The sequence below is a fragment of the Antennarius striatus genome, chromosome 4, assembly GCF_040054535.1.
Source record: "Antennarius striatus isolate MH-2024 chromosome 4, ASM4005453v1, whole genome shotgun sequence".
Classification (NCBI taxonomy): Eukaryota; Metazoa; Chordata; class Actinopteri; order Lophiiformes; family Antennariidae; genus Antennarius; species Antennarius striatus.
Window position 1 is genome coordinate 11666583 of NC_090779.1, and position 25800 is coordinate 11692382.

At 41.2% G+C, this 25800-nt stretch overlaps 1 protein-coding gene across 1 annotated transcript; it reads right to left on the reverse strand.

Moving 5' to 3' along the window:
* Positions 1-202: 202 nt before the first annotated feature.
* iqsec3b (IQ motif and Sec7 domain ArfGEF 3b) lies at positions 203-25483 on the reverse strand. The gene is made up of 15 exons (XM_068313548.1): positions 24713-25483; positions 19570-19644; positions 16241-16358; positions 14902-15303; positions 13540-14264; positions 12764-12925; positions 10821-10943; positions 6168-6334; positions 4229-4368; positions 3972-4103; positions 3775-3874; positions 2864-3022; positions 2671-2748; positions 1978-2027; positions 203-1014 (listed from the first exon to the last, which is right to left on the reverse strand). Exons 1-15 carry the CDS (start codon positions 25243-25245, stop codon positions 595-597), a joined length of 3384 nt encoding a protein of 1127 aa, XP_068169649.1. The 5' UTR covers positions 25246-25483; the 3' UTR covers positions 203-594.
* Positions 25484-25800: the final 317 nt, after the last annotated feature.

Genomic DNA, 25800 nt, shown 5'->3' on the forward strand with positions numbered 1-25800 from the left:
AAGTTAAAGGAAAAAAACAAGCTTTTTATCACATTTTGCAGAGATGAGATTAAAAAAAAAACATTATTACAGAGAGGAGAACCTAGAATAACTCTGCAGAAAGGAAAATCTGGACTGAACATTTGCAAACTTAATATCAATAGTTTTTTCCTTCTTTTTTAAGTAAAACCCTTGTCCTTTTGTGGTCGGTTTTTTTTTTTTTTTTGCTTTTCTGACATTTTCACAATCATATCTCAACCACATTTGTCGGAGGGGTGATATTTTTAAATGCACAGTCACAAGTTCTCTTAAAGAGTGTGAAATCTAGGCAGAGAACACCATTAGCTACTGGATGACAGGTTGGAGAGAAAAAGAAAGGAGAAAAGTCTTTCAGTAATGGATGTCACGTTGAGAACAACACTACTCAGTCTTCTCCGTCTAGACTGAGTGTTTTCTTGTTGGTTTTCTTTTCCCTTTCTCTTCCTTTGGCTCATACAGTATATATTCCTTTGTCAGACCATTCAAAGTGAGTTGTTTAGTCCTCCAGTATGTCTATGTGTTCTTGCATGTGAATTCCAGCAGTGTGGGCCCAGGGGTCCTTGAGATGCCAGTGACTTAGACAATGCTGCGGGAGCCACTGGAGTTGCGTCTGCGGGTCAGAGGCATGGTGTGATGAAAGGGCATGGGTGAGTCAGGGGGACAGAACTGGTGGGGGTGGTTGTAAGGTGGAGGAGGGGGCGGCAGAGGGGGCTGAGGTCCTTCTCCTTCCCTGACACGAACAGGAGTGGACATGGCTGATTGGATGAGCTGATGAGTTGCCGGGCCTTGGCTGAGGAAGGCTTCCATCCGACCGCGCCCGCTCTGGTCGACAACGATCACCTTGACGATCTGCTGGCATTGGATGAGTGTTTCTGGGCGGAGTTCCCCTGACTGGATTGGACTAATAAGGGCAGGTGGTGCAGCCAGGGCCAAAGGTGTGGACTCAATGCTGGGCTGGCTCAGTTGATAGGTCTGCAGCCTGTTGTGAATTGACACCTAGTTTAGGAACAGTCAGAGAATGCATGAGGAGTTACCAGCCTGAACGCAGCCTCTACGCAGCCCTCTGGTGTGTTACGCACATGGGCATGCAGGCATGCAGGTATGCAGAGCGAGCACATGCAAAGTACACACACTCTCCCTTTTTCCCTCGCTCATGGCTTTACATGATTTGCACTTCTCTCAATGATTTTTTTTTTTTTTACGCAAGCACCTGCTCAGGGACATAAACAGATTTTTAGGTGAGAAGAGATTTTTGCTCAAAGATCATGAGTTATCACGTATTGGATTTCATGTGTGTAAGTCCAAACGGGTCAGAATGAGTGGCAGAATGAGATAAAAGGAGTGTCAGAAGAGGAGAGAGGTGACACCGAGGGCATGGTGTCTCCCTAACACACTTATTTACAGCTCTGAAGGATTGACCAAAAGGTAGGAAAGAGAGGAAAGAAAGGGTAAAGGTATAGAACAACAGACGGAAAGGGTAAAACAACATCTATCACCAAGACTAGTTAAAGGAAGGGTTTGTTTTAAAGACAGACACACACCCACACGCTTAACAAACTGCTACCTCTATCAAGCTTATCTGGCTTTGTAGATGGTATTCTACGAGTCAGCCAGGCTTATAGTGGATTGCAAAGGCTTAAACAGTAAGGCTGGAAAGCAGCTGAAGAAAAGAGGGATGTTGTACAGCCAGTCAAGTGACTGCTGATCCACTCACAGGAGTGCCACTAAAGCAGACCCCATTCAGGGGCCTTTGTATCTCAGGCTGCAAAGTAGGGGATATGCCTCAGGCGGTGCTTTTTTAAAAGTAAAGCATTAAACATATTATCTTTACAGGATGATACAAAATCTAACCACACACACACACACACACACACACACACACACACACATAAATCACACCCACATAGCTGGCGATGGGGGCTCTTACCTGAGGGAGACAAAAGATTCTTTAGCACTTACCTCTACTGTGTTGTTGTTACTGCCAGTTTTATCATACAAGTCCTGTTGGCCTGTGGGAACAAATGAGTGTATCTGTAAGTCAACAGCTACATTTTAGGCTCATATACATAACATATTTCAAGGGCTTTAAAAACATGCTTATTTGTTTCAGAGGGAGAGTGAAAAGATAAAATTGATGCTTTCATAACGGCTACAAACACGGGAAACAACTGGACTGGTTTTCTCCAAAGTGGAAGAAATATGAAGAATAATGACTCTAAAGCTGACAATCTGTATCAGTTAACAGTTCCAACATTTTGGGAAGTATATTCATCTTGTTGTCTTGCTTAGAGTAAATATGAGTCCAGAGCTAGCATCTTAAGAAAAGGACAGAAGGGAAGCTTACCTGGATCTACAGAATCCCCCCAGCAGCATCTCTGAGGCCAAACTAATTAACCTTTCAGCAACATTCTGTGCTTTGTTTCAGTTATTTCTTGGAACTCTATCTTCTTTTCACAATAAGAATTATCAATGATAGAATAAGTAAAATTTTAAACCATATGGTCAAGAAACATTTTCCCCCTTTCTTTTAACGTGTGTAAGCCTTCTCCATGAAGTTGTCCCATTTTCCACATTGCCTTGGGTGATGTATGTGTTGTTCTGTGTAACGTATGCTGTGCTATGCATTTTATGCCGCAAGCGCAAAACCATCACCTGAGGGAGAGCCGTGCCCTGTATGTGTGTCCACTTGCCCGCCATTTGTGTGTATACCTTGTTGCCTTTCCAATTCCCCTGGAAACACAAGAAAGAGATTGCAACCAGCATCATACATTGCTGTGCGATGTGAATGTGTTTGAATCAGCATATTGTGATATTCATGAGTGTCTGAGAGAGTTTCCTTCCTTACACTGGATGTGTATCTGCTCCATCTCGTTGACCTCTGTGATTGCCTCTCGGAGTTCCTCGCCAAACTTCCTGAGCTCTTCTCCGCTCGGCGAGCAGAAGCTCACCAGCTGCTTCTTCTCTGAGGTAAATGGGCTCAGCATGGTGACGCCATGCGCGTAGTCTGACGACAAACAAGGACAAAAGGACTGCACTTTCACCAAGAATTTGATTCTAAAAGGAGATGCAGGGAAATTTTCAAATATTTTCAAACACATTTTCTATAAAATCTTTTTTTTCGACTTCAAATGATTTTTGCAAGCTTTGAAAATCATCTATATCGGTATTAAAGGATTCATGAACATGTCATGGTTAAGGTTTGAACAAGTTAAGGTTTGATGTATGTCTGTTGCTAAAATACAGCTTTCCTGTGTGATCTAAGTATATGATTGAAGAAGGTTCATTCTACATACACAACATAGGTTGTGTACATAGATTTAGGAAGACATTTAGCTAGCAAATATTACCCAGATGTAGAATAAGTACACAGAAATATTGATTTTTATAGACACTATCAAATTTTATTTTTTTAACTTCTTTATTCTGTTTAATATAAACGTGGAGTTCATAATGACTTCAGTTATGAAATTTTTGTTTTATTGAAGACAACAGTTCATAGAGTGATTAAATATTTTGTTTTGGGTTGTTGTTGTTTTTTTACAAGTAATTCTTTTAAAACTAAATCTGCACAAACAACCTCACTGCAAGAAGGCAACAGTGGGTTAATTTTGTTTTACCAGCAATTCATTCCATGTCTGCATCTTGACCCTGGCTTGACACACAACTCTCTCTGACCATTAACTCAGCATTTTTCCAGCTACAGTGTGGACAATACTAATAATAAGCTGCTGCAGAGTAGAAGAAAAAGCTTCGTACATTCATTGCTGAAGAGGTGAAACTGCATTCCCAGAAGACCCATAGCTTTACAGAAGTTGTATGATGCTGAGCTTTTCTTCTTGGGACAGAGTTTCAGAACCTATAGTAGAGGAAACATGTTTAATTGCATCTGATTTTTATGGTACGGAGTCTATGTTTATATTAGTGAAGTGAGCAGGTGAATAGAGCTTCCTAACCAGCAGCAGGTCATTGAAGAGGAAGACCTCTCTCTGGAGCTGAGACAGTTTCTGTTTGTGAGGCTTGTTGGCATCAGGCACCTCAAACAGACGGCAGCAACACACCAGACGTCTATGGGGCACGGCAAGGATCTATAGAGGCAAGGTGAAAGATTTGGGGATGACAGGTAGTACAGAAATGAAATAATGCATGAGGCAGGAGGTAGTCCTGTCAGCTCACTGAAACAAGACGAAAGGGAAGAGAGAATATCACTTACAGTTTTCAGGCCCAGGATGGACTGTTCCACTCGGCTCACGTAAGTGACGTGGTCTTCGTTGGAGCGAAGCTCTCTCTGTTGGATCCTTTCATAAATGCCTGCAACCATGTCTCTTGGGATATCTGCCCCATCATCTACACCTGTGGAAAGAATGGACACCATTAGTGCTAGCAGTGGTCTAAAAAACCTGTAGGTTATCAGCTCAGACACGGTGATTGGACAATCACTCTGAAAATACTTCCTCCCTTTAGTTCAATGTTGAATAGTACATTTACTTAAGTACTGTACATAAAAAAAAGTTCATCAGTGAATAAATAAATAATACAGCAATAATAAAATGATATTTCTAAAACATTTAGACAAATTTTTATAGTTGCATTGAGACCTGTGGGAAAACAATGGGCCAAACTACCCAAATGAAAAACAGAAAAATGCTTTTTGCATAGTAACAGTGTTAATAATCTGATATTATATGTCTCAGAGATGAAACCTTTACTCTGATGGGGAGTCATGGTAAGTAAAAGCATGATCAATCATTAACAACTTAAGTGACACGATGTGTTGGATAACATAATGTATGTTTTCCCTATTTGAGAAAGTGATTTAAAAAATTGATCACATAACCTATATTACACTTATTTTGAGCATGATTCACTTCCTCATATAAATATTTCAATGACAATGGTGTTTTTTCAGTAGCCTCCGCTACAGTCAATACTCCTCAGTGTCAGAAATGTATAAATCAAAACATTTACTTTTCATTTGTTTGTGAATATTTTCATTATTCATGTAGGCTGTGAATGAAATCATTTGACTTTGGGGATTCTCTGTTTATTTGCAAAAGCAACAGTTGAAATTATTTGAAATTCAAACTTAACTGAGATTCGGCCTTGTGGGATGATATAAATTTTATCTGAGAAACTGAAGCCAAACAATTCAATTGTACCTTTTACAGCTGTGACACAACCGATGTGTGTGTTTTTAACCCTTTTGTGCTTGCTGTCGTTCCATTATGTCCATCATGTCCATATGATTATTATTAACCATATAACCATATAACCATATGTCCATCCATTATTATTCCATCATGTCCTGTGATGTCAGTGTTTCCTTTTCTCCTGGTGTTTATCCAGTATTATTTGTTAAGTAATGCCTGAGCAGTGGATATATGCAATTTCCTCCGGGATTAATAAAGTATCTATCTATCTATCTATCTATCTATCTATCTATCTATCTATCTATCTATCTATTAAGACCATGGACAGAGAATGAGTTGACACCTCAGAGAACCTCAGAGAGCAATGGTGATGAAATGCCCCAGGAAACTTTGTGTTTTAATTCTTTGTGAGCTTCTATAAATCCTTCAGCATCAGGATATCTGGGGCGGAGTTCCAACTCATGGAGATCAGAAATTGGTTGTCATGATGGCAGCAAGCAGAGGCAAGCATCTGCTGCCTTTTATCACTTCAGGAGTTTCTCGCTCAATTTACCGTTAGTAAGGCTGATAAAACAGTAGTGGTTATAAAACTTCCCAATGGTCTCTGCTAAAAAAAAAATCATCCTTGCTCTTGACATTTCTTTCCACTGGATTCCTCATCAATATCTGCAGTAAACCGTTTGAAATGTGTGTATACATATCTACTATACTGTATAATATAAAGCCAAAGTTGAATCCCTTATCAAGTGTTGCATCTTTGCAACAAACCACTTCTCCATACAGATGCAGCTGACAAAACATTCTGTATGTATACCAACAGAAGCTGTTTGATATACATTCAAGGTGGACCTAATATATAGTCAGGTGTCAAGGGGCTAAGACAACTTGTCCTAAAAACTAAAACATGTCTGAGATGTACAGTATTTTGCCGGCTCTGCCCCCAGGGTCCATCCTGTTCGACATATACCCAATACAGTAGTGTACTCATTGGCAAACACCAACCTCTTAGATTACGAATGAAGTCATCGAGGCCCATTTTGCGCTGCGGTTTGATGTTGGGTGAATACATGTCAGTGTTGAGGAGGACCACAGCGAAAGCCAGGATGAAGATGGTGTCTGGGTTGTGAAACTGCTGCACCACATCAGGATTACACATACAGTACCTCTGGCTGCGGGAAAAACAGACAATATTATAGGTCTGACTGAAAGTGAGCTTTATGTATGTTATTATACTATCATTACACAGTCATCCAATGCCAGTAACTTTTTTGGGTCTGGGCAGCTTTTAGTTCAACTGAAGTACTACTCGTCTTTTGAAAGGAGTAGCTGTTGAGAAGAGTAAAGCACCGAAATTGTTGGGTTTTAAACTTAATGGAACGCTTTCATATTAAAATCAAATTCATGAAAAGATTGCTTAAACTCTCAGAACTTTTGCTTATTTTATTGCAAAGATCACTTAAAGAAGCAATATTACCTTTTCCCACCTTAATTACTGTTCTGCTGTCTGTAGCGTCAAAACGGGAGCTTAAAACGGTCCAGCTCACTCTAAACACACTTTATACTATACACACCAAAAAGTCACAAAAATGAACACAAACTGATTTTATAAAAAGATGCTGGCATATTTCAATCAGACTTACATCAAATCACACTCAGCTGCCAGTTTATTAGGTACCCATTGCTAACAGTAAAGTACCCTATAATATAACACAGCTACAATAATCATCATGAAGGTTTTAATATTGAACTATTTTAGAGATGCTCTGATTCAACTTTGTGGTCATTTTGGAGAATGGCATTGGTGTTGTTAAATTACATTGTTTTATATCCTATTTATTATCAATTAGGGAAGGCTTAATGTAAAAACAACACCACTCAATACATCTATTTTCAGGCTTACAAAGCCAGTGTACCAAATCTTAATGATGTTCTTTGTGAGTGTCTAATTGCGCCCAGTTGTACATCTAATTTGCTAAAGCTCTACTCAAAGTGTGTTATGGTTTCTTTCCCAGAGACGAGCAAATGTTACTGGATTTTATAGAAATCATAGAGATCATTCACAAACCAAGTAGTTAATGCTGTGAAGTGTTGGCATTCATAATTTAAAGATGACGTGTCACTAAGCAAGTTACAGTATAAACTGACTAAGGGATAGAGTGATTCTAACTTGTCTTCTGATTTTAAGAAATACAATAAAATAGCAGTCACTGACAGCACATTAGATACTTTTGATGGTCTGAATGATTTGGCTTTGGGAAAAGTAACAAAGTTCATTGTTCTTTGAAACCAGAGATGGTGCGTTTGGGCTTGCTTTGCTCCTTTGCCATCCTCAGACTTCACAAACTCTTGTAGACCTCCAACCTCTACGCACCCCTTGTTTTACAGTCACTTAGACTTGCAAACAGGGCCATTTCTGTGGTGGGTGTCTTTTATCTCTGCAGCCAGGCAGGAGGGAGACATGGAGAGGACCGCTCCTCTCCAGATTCCTGTGTGCTTGTCAGTGTATGCAAGAGAGGGACCACATCTGAGACTACAGCCAGAATGCCTTTCCCCAGACCCCACGCAAGATCTGAGGCCATGCAGAGAACTCACAGAGTACAACCCAACAACTGCCAGGCTCAGTAGCAATGTCTTTGTTGGAAGGAGAAGAGAGCTGACTGACACAAATGCTGCTACCTTTAAAAACATGCACATGCACACAAATATAGATAGTGGCTGAAATGAATGTAACACAGTGGCAAATTAATTTCAAACTGACTGCAAGACAAGATCTGCCATGTGTATATGCTAATGGGAGTGTGCAATGTGTAAAGTGCATATGTTTATGAGCTAAATTTAGCTAGCAGTGTGTGTATGCATGAGTGTGTGTGCACTTCATTTACACATTTTCAAGCACCCATCCCTGCCTTATGTAACCAGTTTATTCAAACAGTAGCTCCTGATCTTTTATCTTCATATCTGCATATGAAAGTTGCATGCCAGCTGGCACAAATATCCTTTCGTATAAAAGGAACTACTCACGACATGAGTAATGCACAGATGACATAACAACTGTTACATAACTGAAATGGCATCGGATGTCTGGCCGTCCCAAAAAAAGCTAGTTCATTTCTGACCTACACTCAAAGCTACATCTACTGACAGTGTGGTCTCAGATCACTGATGAATTTATAATCTGCACCCAGGGGCTCAACATGTATCATTGAGTGTGATGTGATTAACTGATGACCGCAGTGGGTGTTCTGATTGGCCCTCAACTCAGAAGCAGAGAGAGGAAGTGTCATGATTACTCCTTCTCTCCTCCTTCCTCAGCACTTGCTGCATGAGAGTAAGAGCTCCTTCCTTAATGGCGACCCTCTCCATTTCTCAGTAGTTACCAATCACACCACAAATACACAGAGAATGTAATATTTCACCGTCATTGTCACTAGAACCTGAGCAATCCAAAATGAGTTTCTAGTCTACTGTATGTCAGCAAAAAATGCTGTCTCAATTTGACCAATGTGTGATTTTATTTTTGCACTACCATGAGAACATCATTAATTGTTTCATCGTTGCACCTAGGGCACTTACACACACTTCAGTGATGTCACTATGATCATGTTGCTTCATTCAGAAACGCTTCATGCCTAACTAAGTAATACCACCTAAATTACTGACCCTGGTAGTCAAATCTGAGCAATTACAATGATATGTTTATCATCAGTAAATCGTGTAAATATAATGTGACGTTTCTACCCCTAAGAATCATCCACATCTGGATCCCTTGCAGACAACAACCAAATAAACAGACATAAGTGATCATATTAACTTCAAACAACTCTTGACGATGGAGGAACAGGGATTCCTCTCACATGAGCTGCATGTTTATCCACAGCCTGTTGAAGTCATTTATACAAATCAATGACTCACCTCCGTACTAGGTGACACTTTTGCTTATTAGAATGAACATGGAGTTCTTTTTATAATGAACCTTACATAGGCTGCCCAGCTGCTGGTAATACTCAATAAGTACTAGAAGGAATGTCAATTTACAATAATTTCCAAAATCCTGTAGCCCTCAGAATGTATTTTAGAAACATTAATGATCCTCTGACTTTTAACGTCATAATCAATGGCTTGTTTCTAAATATCTATAACGCTTATCATATTCCCATTGCCTGAACTGTTTTTGTTTGTACTGACCAGTAAACCATAGCATGCTTAAAAGTGAACGAGTGTGATAAACATAAACTTTACACCTGCTTAAACATCACCATGATAATAATGCCTATGAATGTGAGGATGATGACCTCAACATTTCGCTGAAAGGACAATAATCTATGTACAGCCTCACAAAGCAATTATGTAGGTTTAAATTTTCAGGAACTATTGGACTGACTGCTACAGATAGGATGAAAGTTGGAAAGAATTTAAAAACGGATCTACATAGTTTTTTGTTTTTTTGTTTTTTTTACTCAATAGATTTGGGGGGGAAAGAAACCTAAAGACTAAGTTTTAATTCTTTAAAACAACAAAAAGATGACAGCAAAGTTATCACCTCAGAGAAATAGGATCATATATTGAGAATATGGAAGCAGACAATTATTATGCAGCACATTTTCTATTGTGATTATGCCCCCCAAGCAATGAATTACACTAGCAATTCAGTGTAATTCAGAAGGGTGTCTTGGTTAATGACTTGAATGGGACAGCAGTTCAACTCATGTGCTGGTCGTGACATTGTTGGCAATCCTGAGGGAGAGAGCAGCAGAGGGAGATAAAATGTGCACAAAAATAAAACCAATTACTCTGGAAAATGAAAACAATAATGGCCATTTTATCATGTTTTTAGTACCGGGAGCAGTCTTTTGGTACTGCCAGGACATTTCAAGGACAGTACGTCAAGAGATAAGGCACTAATTTCTGACGAAGCTGCTCTGTGTTGGCGTCAAAGTCATGAGGTAAAATAGGATCATAAAAATGTGGGAGGAACAGACATTACAGTGTTGAAGTTACAGCAGGTCTCTCAAGACCCTCTTGGTACTTTAATAACTATTTACCTCTTCAGAAAATATACTCATGAATTGTAGTGACTTCAGGGCAGAAAACCAAATCAGGCTAAAACCTCACGAGTATCAAAGAGACACTTCTTACTTCTTATATTTGTACGTAATCCTTAGTGTAACTGTCAAGCACATGCATATGTTCAACTGTGTGATGTTCAGTGAAATAAAGCATCTATTTCTGTTCAGATGAAACACTGATTGCCTGCAGCTCGGATCTGCAGTGTGATTGGCTGACAATCAAACACTGCTGAGTTCAGTCAAAGGTTACCAGCAATCAGCATAATTTGTTAATCATACCAGGCTTTGGTTTCTTCACAGCCTGTGAAAGAACCAGCTAAACACTTCTGGAAATGTCTGCAACCCCAAGAGTGCAAGATCAAAACAATTTTGTTTTTTTGCTGCTACTTTATTGCAAAATATGTAAGGTTAAAACTAATCTCTCCTTTTTCTTCTTCCAAGCAGCTACAGGTAAAAAAGGGGAAACAGGTGTCTTTCAAAATATTTTCTAGTCATGTTATGGTCTGCTGCTGTATTGAATTGTATGAAAAAGTGAAACCAGAGCCTGATAGCCAGAGAGGCTTGGTAGAGAGTGAGTTGATAGTCTTACCTAAAAGCTTCAATGAGTCTCTCCACTTTCTGTGCTTCTCCTTGAACGCGAACATGAGCCTGGAACTTTCTCAGAGCTTCATCGAGCTCCATGCCTGAAAAGTCCATCTCATCCACAACACAACTGTAAAGAAGACAGAGATGGAGAAGCAAAATGTGGTAAAAGGGAAAAGAGGGTGAGATCGGGTAAAGATGTCACTGTAATAGGAAAGTGACTGTTTATGCATGTGCATCAAGCTATGACTACCCATGTACTGATGGAAAACCTCTTAGTCTCTTAGTGTCATACTTCACTTTCAGAAACAATGACCCGGATGACACACAAAGAGGCAAAGATGCATTTTATCTATAGATCAATAAGGGAGACATGGTCTGATGGCAGTGAGAAGCAAAGAGAGAGTGAGAGTACAACATTTATTATCACTAAGGGGGCACAAGTGCATGTGCACATCTTGTGTACATGCGTGTGTGTCTGTGTCTGAATGAAAGAATGTGTGTGTGTGTGTGTGTGTGTGTGTGTGTGTGTGTGTGTGTGTGTGTGTGTGTGTGTGTGTGTGTGTGTGTGTGTGTGTGTGTGTGTGTGTGTGTGTGTGTGTGTGTGTGTGTGTGTGTGTGTTCAGTGCAGTGACCTATTTCTACAGTCTCTGCAACAACCTCAGCAAAAAGCCTCTCCATCCTGGATCTGTGTCTCCACTGATGTGATGCAGTATGGGTGAGTGTGAGAGCATTAAGTAAATGCGTGTTTCCATTGATGTCTTGCATATATGTATGCCAGTGCTGCATTTCAAGTGATTCTGTGTGTGTTACAATGTGCATGTTTCAAACTCATGTCCAATGACTCGTTCTATTTTAACATACCTGAATTTATTAATGTCCGAGTAGAGGATATCTATTATTTAATCTCTCACATCATCTCCTAGTAACATAGTAACATGAATAAATAGCAAACATGTACAACTGAAAGATCCAGAACTGTTACTAAATGGTCCAAGTGGTTGACGGGGCAGGTTCTTTCCAAGATCAGGAAGGAACATTGATTTTTGGCTTTAATGTTGTCATGGATGAGGGGTTCTGGAGGTGCTCATTTTGGTGGCTGATGTCATGTGATACAGCTGAAACATCCAGAGCAGCTACTAAATGGACTTTGAGCTGAATTTTTTTTAAAGAAATCATCAATTCAAGTCCAGTGGTATAAATGCCAATAAGATAAATAAAATATTGATTTGGGTCCTCAGTGGTTTTTCACAAAGTCAATGGTAAAACAATGTAGTAGAGGGATCTTCATGATGAATTATGTTGGGGTTTTTTAAAAGAAGAAGCACGTCTCACACAGGTAGAAGGGTTTTACAACCAGTGGATTAAAATAAAATGGCATTCCACAATTGTATTCCATAAGGTTGGCATGTGTTCTTCACATTACCTTTCAATCTGTGAAAATATCTCGGAAAAATGAGTCTTAATACAAACTCTGAGAATGTTATCAAAGTCTTTTGGGTTTAGGCTTGACATTAGATAATTATGGAAGTACCAAGTTTCAAACTGGTGAGCTCAGGAGACATCAGTATTTATCAGTCAGGAAAAGTCCATCAAAAAGATACACCGGACATTACAAAAAAAAAAAAAAAAAAGGCTAACTGGATATATAGTAAGTATACAGTAGGTATACTTTATAAATCAATCTTTGGTAACATTACATGAGTTATCAGATAAAATTTTAAAAAATTAACCAAGAATGACTGACAACCTCTTATTAAAAATTTGTGAAAGTGATCACCAGGAAAACTGAGAAAACTGGATCTGAGCAAACCAGGGGAAAGCTACAAATAAACTGAATAATAAGGGTACCTCGAGTGATTTAAAATTCAATACCAAGATTCTTTGCATCAAAATCCAACCACATGTATTTGCATTATACTTATATGTTGATTAACAATCGGAACTCACTCTAAGACATCTCTGTTGAATTGCAGCTTGCTATTCCCCAAGAACTCGCCAATCATCTGTCTGCTTAGGCCCTTCCTCTGCAGGAGGAAGTGAGCCACTCCAATGGCTGTGTCTGGCACGAAACCACGTGTGATCAGGAAGTGGACTCCTCGTTCTGGGTTCCTGCCCACAGGTAGTCAAATGGAGAAAAACAGATTGCATTTGAATTCAAACAGCAATTGTGTGATAATTTTACGCTTTGAAGCAGATAGCTGTGTGTGCCAGACTGAGAAAAAGTGTGTGTATAAAAAGACAGATACAGAGAAAGAAAGAGAGGAAATATGCATTCATGCACAAAAGCTGTTTAGTCTGGACTTCTGGATGAACTGTCACTGATGCACATGAATACATTCGATTCAATCTGTATTAACTATTAACAAGCGCAGGCCAACCATGGACTCTATTTATAAAATTATATTGTCCAAGACCTCATCTATTGCATTTCCTTCTCATTTGCATTTTCCTCTTTTCTATCTCTCTCCACCCTCTCCCCTCTCTATTTTCCCCTTCTGTCCTTTTTGCATCTACATAAGTACATCACAACCGGTCGAACAGACAGCTCCTCTAGACTATCACAAGTGCTAATGAGCACACGCTTCAAGAGTTCTGATGGACTGTTAAACTTTTGTGGGATACAAACATTAAGTGTGCTTTGAAATCAGATCCACAGGGTGCAGAAATATCCTACAATGTCCTGCATGTGTCATTGGACATGAGTGTCTTGCCATCTAACTTACACATTAAAGAGGTTGAGTCCTATACGGTAGAGGCGTTTCCGGTGTGTGTCTGTGGACAGCGTTGGTGAGCGGCAGGATGATGGATCCTGGCAGCGGTCCCTGGGCAGAGAAACAACCAGTGCCTGCAGGGCCTCGGAGCTCGGCCCCCCAGGGATCTGCTGAGGGTGAGTGTAGTGGTACTGCTGGTACTGGGTGTAAATCTGAGCAGGCTGCTGGTTAGAGAGGGCTGACGTGGATATAGAGGTGGACGTAGAGGTAGAAGTGGAGGTGGACCCCTGTTTGTCTGAACTACTCTCTCCCTCCATCCCTCCTCCTCCTGGAGCAGGAACTGCTGATCCCCTCCTGGATCCAAAATCAGCCATTTCCAGCTCCTCACTTGGGGGAGGTGCAGGGAACTCCGGCTCCTCTGCTGACTGACCATCTCCTCCTCCACCCATGCCACTCAGAGAAGCCTTCCTGCTGCCTGGTCCTCCGCTCCCTGCATTGCCCAGAGATGTGGTGGTCGTGGTTGTGGCAGAGGAGATTGTGTAGGAACTATTGCTGTCAATGTGAACAGTGACATCCCTGAAGGCCATGAGCAGCGAACTAGCACTGCGGGGCAGGCAAGCGCTTTCAGCAGCTGCACGAAGTGCCCCAGGGTCCATCAGCAGTCCCTTACCCTGTCCGCCCTCTGACAAGGTCCAACCACGAAGGGCATCATCAATTGACTGGGCCAAGGAATGAAGCTGCAAATATGATCATGAAAAATATAGAATTCAAAATGAATCACTTAGGATGGGAGACATGATTTATGTGACAAGAATTTCTTCTCAAGAGTTGCTACATTGCTGTTTGTAAGACCAGTGAACATAAAACAGTGATAGAGGTTGGCTGCAGACCAGACCATTACATTCAGAAGAACTGCTTCTCAACCCAGCAAAGTCTGCCAAGGTAGTGCAGTCTAAGCAGATAAAACTTAGTATAAGAGCGGGTCAAGTTGCTGAGTGTATACTTTTGGTGAGGGTGAGGGATTAGACAAATTAAAAATTTTACATGATGATGACATCAGATGAAAAGCCAGGAGATCCCCGATGTCACTGGAATTCATTGCCAGTGCGAACATTTACATCTGTACCACTAACTACAAAGTAAAGATGGACAACATGAACGCTCATGAAGCCCAGACGTTGTTTAAACACAGTTCAAACATCTTTCAGAAGTATGAAGCTGAATCAGGTGCTTCTCATTCCACGGCCAAACTCTTTTGAGTATATCTATGTGGACCAAAATAACAGCCATATCATACGACATGTATTCTCAGACATTTGCATCCTTACTTAAACGAAACCTAGAGGAGCTGTAACAAAAACTAAAAGCACTCACTTGTTCAGAGAAGCAGTCCTCCAGTTGCGTGAGTGTTTGTCCAGAAGTCTGGAGTGGGACTGGGCCTGGGTCAGGAGAGGTAGCCGCTGCTGGGGCAGATGCAGGAGAAGGGGGCAAAGAGGTGGAACGACACGGGGGAGGAGGAGGAGTTTTGGAACGTAGTGGTATCTGCCCTCCTCCTGGGTGCAGACTGTAACTGTGCCTCTGGTTTGCATTGCGGTTTCGGCCTGAAGGGCTGGGATGGCGCAGGGAAATCCTGCGGGGCAGCTTGCTCTCCGACAAAGAATTGCGGATCTTCTGAAAGTTTTTGCTCAGCTGGTACTGACGGAAGGCAGTCTGGATACGACGGGCTGCCCGCCTCGCTATGAGATGGCCTCCGTACTTTTGCTCCAACTCTTCTATCTGCAGATGAAAAGAGAGAGAGGGTTTAAATATCAAATATGTTTACAAGGCTCTGGAGCTCACAGATGATGCTGCAAGAGTGATATTGCAAAGCACACAGCCGCCACTGGAAAGTATTTATTCATCAAAAAGCAGGCATATATCATTTTGCCATTTTGTGCTCCATGTACACAAAGTATCTAAGAATGTGAGCTTTGCATCACCCCCTTCTTAGAGGAATTCTTCTTACTTACCACTCCACTCTGTTCAAACTGGAAAGGGTTTATAGTCTTATAGCTAAAAGAAAATTCATATATCATCACTAAACTGCTAATGTTGTCTGAAGGGGCCATGCAAGAAGATGAATGGGCTGTGACAAAAGTGCTGTTGAGAAAATGAATAGAAGAGAAAACACTCGCACAAGCCTATTTCTGTGCCGTCTGTTGGCGGAGCAGCTCAGCTCAAAATCTCAGCTTCCTCAAGAATTTTTTTTAACCTCCCATATTTTCAGCAAGAGGGACACGAAAAAAAAGGGGGGGGAGAAGGGAAGAAGAGAAAGAGTGGGAGGAAAAGAGGACATACACACACACACACACACACACACACACACACTTCCACTGCAGCACGCGCAACAGCAGTAGCAACCATGGACCCTTCAGCAATATGGTATGAGAAATAAAGACATCTCAAGCCGCCAGAAGCAGTTATTAGCTGTTGCCATGACAACCTAGCATGTTTCATGTTCCGTCGCTGTGCCAGCAGAATGGCTGCTGTTCTTTTTCATGTCAACAGACAGAAATAGATCTCAATGAGACTCTTTTGTTGTCAAGTAAGGTGAATGTCAAAGGATTATCCTTCACAACTTATGTTAAAGCAAAGTAGAGGGAGCAGAATTTACCCCACCCCAGTGTGTGCTTAAGGGGTCCACATTTAGACACACTTTGCAAACAGAACATACCTGCTTGTTTTTATTCTCCAGGCTGATCTCATATTCGCTTGGCCCCTCTCTTTTGGGCGCCTCTACTTCCTGTCCACCACTTGAGGAAGTTCCATCCTCCAGGCTCAGCATCTGTCCACTGCCATGGAATAAAAAAAACAAAAAACAAAAACAAACAGAAAGGCATCAGTGCTCTCTGTTGACCTTCAAAATTCTACTCTGTTACCACACTGGCAGGGTCATCAAGTATGCGCAGTGTGAGGTGCTAGGAGGGAAGCATCAGGTGGAGAGTACTGAGGTGGCTCCAGGCAAGGATAACTGAATTTATGTGTCCACTCATATTTGTTTACAACTTACAAGCTCCCCTGGACAAACTGGACAAGTGACCACAATGAAAAGAATGTAAAAATGTACAAGTTGACTTTTCCCATGTCCACAATCATTATTATCTGGTTGTATTGTTAACATTTTTATTTAATCTATGCATCCATTTTCGTTGCCATTTATCTTTGGAAAGGGACACAGTGTCTGGTCATGACAAAGTCAACTGTAAGACAAATCACAATCACATTTGCATCTTTTGGCAATTTAGAATCCTCAGTCACCAATATCTAAAATATATTGTATGTTCTTGGACTGTGGGTGAATAACACCAAGTCAGAACCAAGACAGACATGGGGACAACATGCAAACTCCACACAGAAAGTCCCCAGATCTGTAATATTTCTTGCAGTGAGATGTAGAATGTACCACTTTATCCTATAGATCCACAGGTCTAGTTGTTTTTTTTTTACCATCAACCATTTATTCATTCATCTTCCTGACCGCTTCCTCCGCTGCCGGGTATCACAGGGGTTGCTGGAGTATATCCCAGCTAACTTACGGCCAGAGGCAGGGGACACTCCAGGCACAACACCAGTGCACTGCGGAACTACCCATCCCAATTTAATAAATATTTGTCACTGATCCGTAACTCAAAGCTATTAAATGATGAAAATAATGTCTTCACACAGAATAGATTAAATTTTCTTACAGCCAATGACCAGTGGTTCTAATTTTTTCTTAAACTATCAAATAATCATTTCAGTTCGGCTGTACTGGACACATAAAAGTAATCACTTATTAGCTGAGGTCACATCAATACATTCATCGATCTTCTTGTAGATGAGACAATCGTGTCATCTATAGCTGATTATCCCCTATGCTGGTCATGGATCTGCTGGAGCTGGTTACAGGCAAGAGGCCAGAAATACGCCCTATCTCTCCACCAATAGGTTGTTCTTCTTAATACCAGGTCCTGTCCAACATGTTTTAACCCCTGTTTTAACCTGGGTGGAGGTTAAAAATAATTTGAAAACCATATGATTCTTATCAAAGCGAATCTGGGAAACTCAAGTTTTGTCAATTTTGAAAGAAAATGTGTCAAGGCCAACAAATTGCTTCTGCTAGATGCTGGTCTCTCCTTTTCAATACTTAGTGTGATTAGTGTGAGAATGAAGTATGATCACACTCGAGAGGTTTATGTAATGGTTTGCAATTATGGGTGCATGTGTGTGCATGCATGATGCTGTGTGCTTGTGGCATCCTTGTTCCACCCAGATAATGCTTACTCTAATATTCTTTAAACGAAAGGAACTAGTGCAAAACAGGATTGGGGAGACTAGAAAGCCTGTTCATGGTTAAATAATGAGTGCATCACTTAAGTTCCTCTTTGTTTCCTTTGATAGATGCACATGCAAATATTCTGCGTCCCCAGCTAAAAGTCCAAGATAGGGCCAGAGAAGCTTGGCCATATCTTCAAATGAGATAAAACATAGCTATAATAGAGAAGAGGGGAATAGAGTAGAACCAGAACAGAAAGGAAACCTGAAGATGTAAAGAGTGTGTTGGTGTGTGCGCGCTAGAGGCTGTCTTTATGAAAACCTCCATTAAAACACTGTCATGCCCCTGCACTGCATCAGAATACATTAGAGTACATTAGAATGCATTAAAGGATTTAAAAGCAAAAGTTGAGCTATTAATGCATCTGGACAGCAAAAGCCTCCATAGTAATATGGGTGCTATATATTCTTCTCTTTCTCTAGCTTGTATTGCCACACACATGTTCACATGCTTAGTGACAACAACAAACACACCCAACAGGCTGTCCTGCTCCTGCTTGATGATGTCATGGAGGAAGAGAGCATCTGTTAGATGGCACCTCTTGGGAGACTTATAGTACTTTACAGCCGGGGGGGGGGGATCCTGAGTATAGGACAGGAAAGCATAGTGGGATGGGGAGGAGGGAGAATTTATGATATCTCGGGTAGATTCCTGTACTGTCCTGGCTGACCGTTAGAACGACAGGTCTGAAACTATATGGAATACACAGTCTATCATAATGAGCCATGATTCAGCATGGCTCCTCTACATCTCTTTGTTTCAGGTGGCTGTCCTGTGCATCCATGGTATTAGCTTATAAAATCAAGGCTCTCTAGGTGTGGATGCCAAGTCATTATCAGATCGGAGAAAACAGAGGGATTTCAGCCAGGCAGACGGTGATATTAATATCAACAGAATGAGAGTAAGAGACTTGATATGGAGAGATGTGATGGAAATAATTACAAAGATATGATTGCAAGGGACAAGGTCTTACAACTAAGAGATAAATAATGAGTACAGATGCATACAGAAACAACACAAGCATAAAAGACATCAGACAAACACAGAAAAAAAAGCAACTGTATCTGGGAAAGACTGACTCTAAACACAAAGGATTAAAAGATAGAAACTGGAGGAGGGAGGGCAAACTGTAAGCATTGAGAAACATGACAAAATCAGCTTTTCAAATTTCTACAACAGGGCTCTGCTCAGTCACTCCAAGTCAAATGTTGTGTGTTCACAGTCCCCCGCACATGCAAAAAGAAAGAACAAAGTCATGCAGCAAATAGACAAGCAGCCCACACAGAACCAGATGGCATAAATGACTGCAGCATATCCTCAAAGTTATATTCTCTGGTTACTATGGCAGAGGTAGCTGTTCTTAGCATACTCGGTTGTCATGGACACTTTAATAATGTCAGTTCGTATCCCCCAAATCCATCCCCCCACCCGTTCCCCATCTGTCTATATGATTTTCTCTTAAGGATTACTACATTTTTAACTTAATTCTCTGATTGTAACCCTATGCTCCACATGACTAAGACTATTCTTTGTAAACACTAACAAGGATGATTACAAGCCTGGACATGACTCAGTTCACTGACTTGCAAGTACAGGTGGTGCAGATGGACATACAGTTTCAGTGGGCGGAACAGCGGCCACTGTGGGTGCAAGCTTCCATAAGAATAAAAGTGACTGGCTGCACTTACCTGGATGAGCCAGTAGTGTCCGTTTCTGGATGTTCAGGTGCGGGGCAGCAAAACTGATGTAGCACAGTCTCACTCCTGCAAAGGGGTAAATTAGAGAGGTGGAGAGGTAAACAACTGGGAAAAAAGAGGGGAGGTTGACAGAATTTGGAAGGACACCAAGTCATTCGATTATAATTTGCTGATGCTGGTTATTTACCTTGTTTTTTTATGTTCCTCCTTATGTTCACTCTAAGACTAACATCCCAAAGGATTCAACAGAGGCTTTCATCAGACTCCTCTGGATTACTTCCATTGGTTCTGTTTACAATTTGGCACTGATCCCAGGGTAAATACCCTATGTAGGTCAATAGGAAGCTGAGAACACTTACAATGACTGTGAGTATTTATATGTTTGCGTGTTCCTTTCTGTCTCCTCCCAACAAATTCGTCATCTGTGGTGATTTAGCAGAATTCCCAAACTCAATCCGGACAGATGGTTACTCAAACTCTGTTTCTTGCTCGGTCTCTTAAGTTTGACTCTCATTTCTCTCATACATTTTACATTTGCATTCATATTTTAGGCATTTCTGCAGCGTTCTTATCGAGAGCAATTTAGAAAGAGAAGAACAAAAAGAAAGTCTCACAAAAATACATCATTTTTAAGATGCCGGATAGAAATACTCTTTGACCCTCTGGATAATTGCTTTCTTCTATTGCAATAGGTATAAAAATGTGCATGATCACCATGTCTTAAAAAAATCTTTGAGGTCTATTTTTTGCAGAAAAGTGGATGTGACTGTAGGTCATTTTGGTCTTCAACAATGAGCGGACAGTGAGTTTTCTGACCAGGGCTCAGCATATTGCTTGTGACACAGATTCACACTGACAAGCAATCAAGACATATTCCTCGCTATAAAAGCCTGCATTTTTACATTAACTTCTGCAAACTTAAACAATGTTGTTAACATCTCTGATAGACACCCCCCCTACAGTTTGCATGCATGAATAGTACTCCATCTGTTGTAGCACCGACTGGCACCTCTCAAACAGAAACATGGTGTCAATAAATATTTGTTCTACATTTAGCACTACTTCTGCAGCAATTATCCGCTGAGATTTACCTTTGGTGGATCAGTGTATCTTTGTTGATTTGATTTTCATTTGAAAATGCACAAAAATATTTGAAACACAAGCCACTTATTCTTTCTGTGGTCAAAAACAGAATGAAAAAATACAAATCTAAAAAGATGAATGATAATGATCTTATTTTTGGTTTCTCTAAAATATTCTACAAAATAAAGAAAAGTGACAACTAGATGTGGTCTTTTACAAGACTACAACACAAAATGTAGGAATCCCAGACAGTCATTGTTGCTTTATCCTAACTAAACTGTGTAAAGCTCAGTCATGGCAGACTATCCCTTTGCATACTTAGGTGTTTGGTTTATTCCTCATTTCATCCTGTCATTGACACCTCCAATAAATGCTCAGTTTTAGGCCCTATTTAGAGGACAGATGTGTCTGTTCACATGGTAACCTTTCCAAAATGCTCCCTTACACACAGATCTGCAAAAATAAGTATGTGAGTCATTAAATTATTTGTATGTGTACCCTTTCAAAGTCAAGACTACACAGTAAGATCACAGGAGTGATGCAGCAGATCACATTGGAAGAGTGTTCAACTTTGTGGCACAAACTTAACACCACCGTTTCTGTTTGTTGTTGTTGTTTCCTGTCTACAGTGTTGTGTCCACATGCACAAATTATGCTAAAACTGTAATTGGTATGTGCAAAGTTTGGCTGTATTATCATTGTTCTCAGATGATTTGCCTCATCTGAGAACAGATGAGGCTGAGAACCATGCTCATGAAGACCACCAAATACAAGAGTATTGCTTTAGGATTAAAGCATCCTGCCTGATGTAATGACTGTCTATCTGGCAGAGGTTGGAAATATCTGTCAACAAGTTGGCTTTAGATATGAACAATGGACACAGTTTAATTACAGTTTTTAATGCAGATAGATGAGTACAGTCTTACCTCGAGATATTTGTGTTCGACAATTCAAGGTAAACGCAGTGCATTAGGACACCACTGTGAGCTGGCGGATGGATATAACATAAACTGAGACCGGCTCTCATTGTCTTTCAAAGAGAAAAGATGTGGGGTGCGTGTGCTTGTGACTTTTGCGTTTCTTTTCATAGATTATCATCGTTAACATAAATTTACATAATTAATTATGTACAGGCAAAGAATGCATTGATTGATTTAATAAAATTTTGTCAGAATTTAGAGGTGTTTGGGGCATTTTCACAAGGTTGGAACGGATTAAAAAGGTTTTCGTTATTTTAAATGGGGAAATGTTGTTTGACTTACAAGCTCAGTCACAGAATGGATTAAACTTGTAGCTGGAGATACCACTGTTTATGTGGTTGATGGTAAAATTCCAAATAGGATCTAGTAGAGGTATATCAAAGGTTGTCTTACCAGGAGTCTTTTGTCTTTACTAAGAATAAATACCTTAGAGTGTCTCATCCTATTTCAAATAAAGCATTTAAGAGTTGCGTCAGGTATTCCACAGTTCTATGCCCTATTCTGAGGGCATCTCTTAGTAAGGGAAAAATTTCCGAGTATCAAAAAATGTAACATTGTGGAATGTTAAAATTTTAACTGAGGTTCTGAGAGGTCTTTGAATAAAATAACAACACATCGATTCATGGCTGACAAGGGTTTGGGGCCAGACCAAAAACATACTCAGCACATTAACTAAAATATAAAGATATTGCACGTTATTGAGCTTTAGTTAGACTGCTTGGTAAAATGTCAGATATAGACAGATGGAGGCCAGCTGTTTGAGGTTTTATCCCATAAAGTCAAGATGTGTGCTTAAAATAACAGTTCCTGTTCACCACCAGTATGAGACAAGAAATTTTACCAGACTGACACACAACAGTTCAGCCCTAAGGAATGTACACAGACACACATGCTCTCTTTCCCTCCCTAAGCAGATTCATTTATGGGTCTGCACAAGACACACAGAATGGCCAGCCACCTCCAACAATGCTTACAAAGTGAACAGGTGAATATTTTAACAGTACAATGCCCAAGCCCTGTCGGCCAATACTCTCGGTCTCTTTGAGCACCGCCTTCTCTCACACAAACCTCCTTGTATCGCTTTGTAAAAGTATTTTAAGTGCTATATCTTTTTATAACTATCCCGTAGTGTTCACACAAAACAAGATCAGCTCCATTTTGGTATAAAACCTAGCCACTGCATTGTGTGTAGCAGTCATTGTGCCTGGCTCCGTTTTCCAAAGTACCTATTTGTTCACTCCGAGATAAACAAACTGAGGAGACAGATATCTAAAATTCACTCTATTAAAGACCTTTCCATGGTTCTTCTGTGTACCTGTCTCACTTGCAATGGAATGACCCTCCTTGCTCTCCTCTGTCTCCATTGCAATTTCTTTCCTTTTTCCTCCCCATTTCTCTCATCCTCCTTCCTTTCACATGTCCACTCACATGGCAGCCTCCAGCTCCTTCCTCTAGACACGTCCAAGGGCTCCATCAAAGACAATGACTGAGTGTGCATCTCTGTTTTTTCCTTTGTATCTCTCTGCCTCTTTCTCTCCTGAGAATGGCTGATTACCATTCGCTCCATGGGCTAAGTGGGACAAATCAGAGACTCAGCTGGAGAAGGAGACGGCGAAAGAGCAGATCCTGTCTCTGCCCCCATAGGCCCATCCATGTGCATCAGCAACACTGACAACAATCCAGAGGAAACAAAAACTCAACGCCAACCCTACATGCCCACATGTAATGTATCAGCATGGCAGAGAAAACAGGGATAAAGTCATGTGCCTGTACATTCAAACTATATTATGTGTCCAAATACACAGACGGTCAGTGTACACACAATCATTTGTAACACACACAAGTCACTAACAGGGAAAGCAAAGGGAAAAACTGATCTCCAGTCAGTTGCAGACAAGATGCAGCATACAAGGACGGAAAGGTGAGTCCTCTCATAAAGCTTCTGAAAGCTTGTATTCACTGCCCATTACCCCACCTGCCCAGTCAACCAGAGGCAAAATTAGAAATTATCTACAAACTTAAAATCAATTATTAGGCGGTAGTTTAGGGTTCCATCCAAGGACAGAACAGACACTATCAGAACAGGTGGTGCGTAGCTGAATTTTATGCTGTAATTTCTTCTGCACCAATAAACTATTTTTAAATGACAGGAGGATATTCTGAGAGCAGCTACACACACAAAAATGCAAGAGCAGGACATATATGTAGCAGTTGAATTATGCACTGTATATTAATACCAACAATTCTTTTTCTAAAAAAAAAAAAAAAAAAAGGTATCCCTTATGCACGCTCCTGCTCCTTTCCACTCATCTTTTCTGTGATGCTCCCCACAACAGGGATGGAGTCCCAGAGAGACCAATCAGGACTCCTACAGGGATAAACTTATGAACAGAACACACAGTATGTGATAAGAAGAAGAGGATGGGTTGTCTTTCATTATACCGTAGGTGATGTAGCATGGTTCCAAGTAGGGGGTTATAGTGTGTGTGTGTGTGTGTGTGTGTGTGTGTGTGTGTGTGTGTGTGTGTTTGCGCGCGCGCGTGAGCGTGTGCCTATGTATGATCTAACACTTTAGAGGCCCAAAGATCCCGTGAGAGTTTCCCTATTCCATATAGTAATTAATGGAGTAACCAGCAGCATCACCAGCAGTTGGCTCCTGGTGTCACACACGTACACTGGGCCTACAGGCCTACAGCTGTTAGTTATGTCATGATCCAGGGATCGTGGTCTAGTTTCGCGTTTAAATAATCCACCTCTTCCACTTCTGGCACAGTCTTTAGCGGATACTCACAGATAAAAATTGGAAATTTTGCAGGCGCCTCCTTCTTCAATTAAACGCCTCTCTATCTGCAGCGCAAACACGCGTGTGTGTCCCAATTTGACGGATGCCAATGTAATATTATGGAACATTTAAAGTCTAGAATAACCAAGGTAGATTTTTTTTGTTAATGTTTTTTGGAGAAAATGTAGACAAGTCATTGCCGTTTTTTTAATAGGATATACAAATAATCTACCAGTGAGACTATCTCCTTATTTTAAGACAGACACACCGACACTGAACCTGTACTTACTCGGATTTCCTAACCACGGCCAGGGATCGACAAAGAGTTGTGGGGGTCATCGGAACCAAAGAGCGACAGCTGTGGCAACTTCCACCATTTTCTGAGTCACTTTTGACCGGGGAAAGCATGGACGGGTCGGCCGGGACCAGCTGCATGTCTCCAGGGTCCATAGTTTGTGGTGGCGACGGGTGGACCGCCGAAGCCGCCTCGACCTGTGCTGGCGCGCCCGCATGTTCGGACAGGGATCCCGCAGCTGTCTTGTGCTGGGAGTCTTGATCTTGGTGGTGATGGAGGTGGTGATTATGACGGCAGCTGGGGTCGGAGTGATGGTGATGATGGTGAAGGTACGGATGATGCTCTTGTACTCTGACGTCCCGTAGGTGCCTGTTCTCACCGATGAGCTCGTCCACTCGCCGGTCCAGCTCCTCTATCCGTGAGCGCTGAGTCTGAATGAGACTCTGTTGGTTCTGGACGATGGTGGTGAGCTCTCGCAGGTACAGAATCGCCTGCACAGGGTTTTCCAGCAGACTGGAGCTCATCATACTTGAGACAAGAGGAGGTAAGAGATGGAGAAGAAGAAAAAAAGACGGTGGGTCGATGAATGGAGGAGAGAGGGCATGCAGAAGAGAGGGTGATATTCCCTCATTGACTCCCCTCCTCGGTTGTGCTCAGTCGTTTTAGAGGCTGCAGCGAACGGCCGAGCCTCCACTTCCCTGGTCGTTTCCCACCCTCCCTCTGTCTCTCCCTCGCACTGCGCTGAGTGGTGCTGATGAGAGGAGCCAGATCCAGATGTGACAGGAGGAGAGGGGGGAGGAGAGCAGCACGCATGCGTCGTTAAGCAGTCAAGAGAAAACTACAGAGAAAGCTCGACTCCTCTATTCTGTCGAAGGGGGTTCAAATAATGACCAGCTAATGTCTCAGTTTTTACACTACACGAAATCAAGAGTAACTTTTAGTATCTGCGATTGTGGTTATTTCTCTATGTAGCAGGGTTTTTTTTATTGCTCGTTTTAAGCCTTTATTTCCTAGATGTAATGGAAATAAATAACCATTGAAAGATGAGGTGAGAAAAGAAATTAATAAATTTAGCAGGTTTA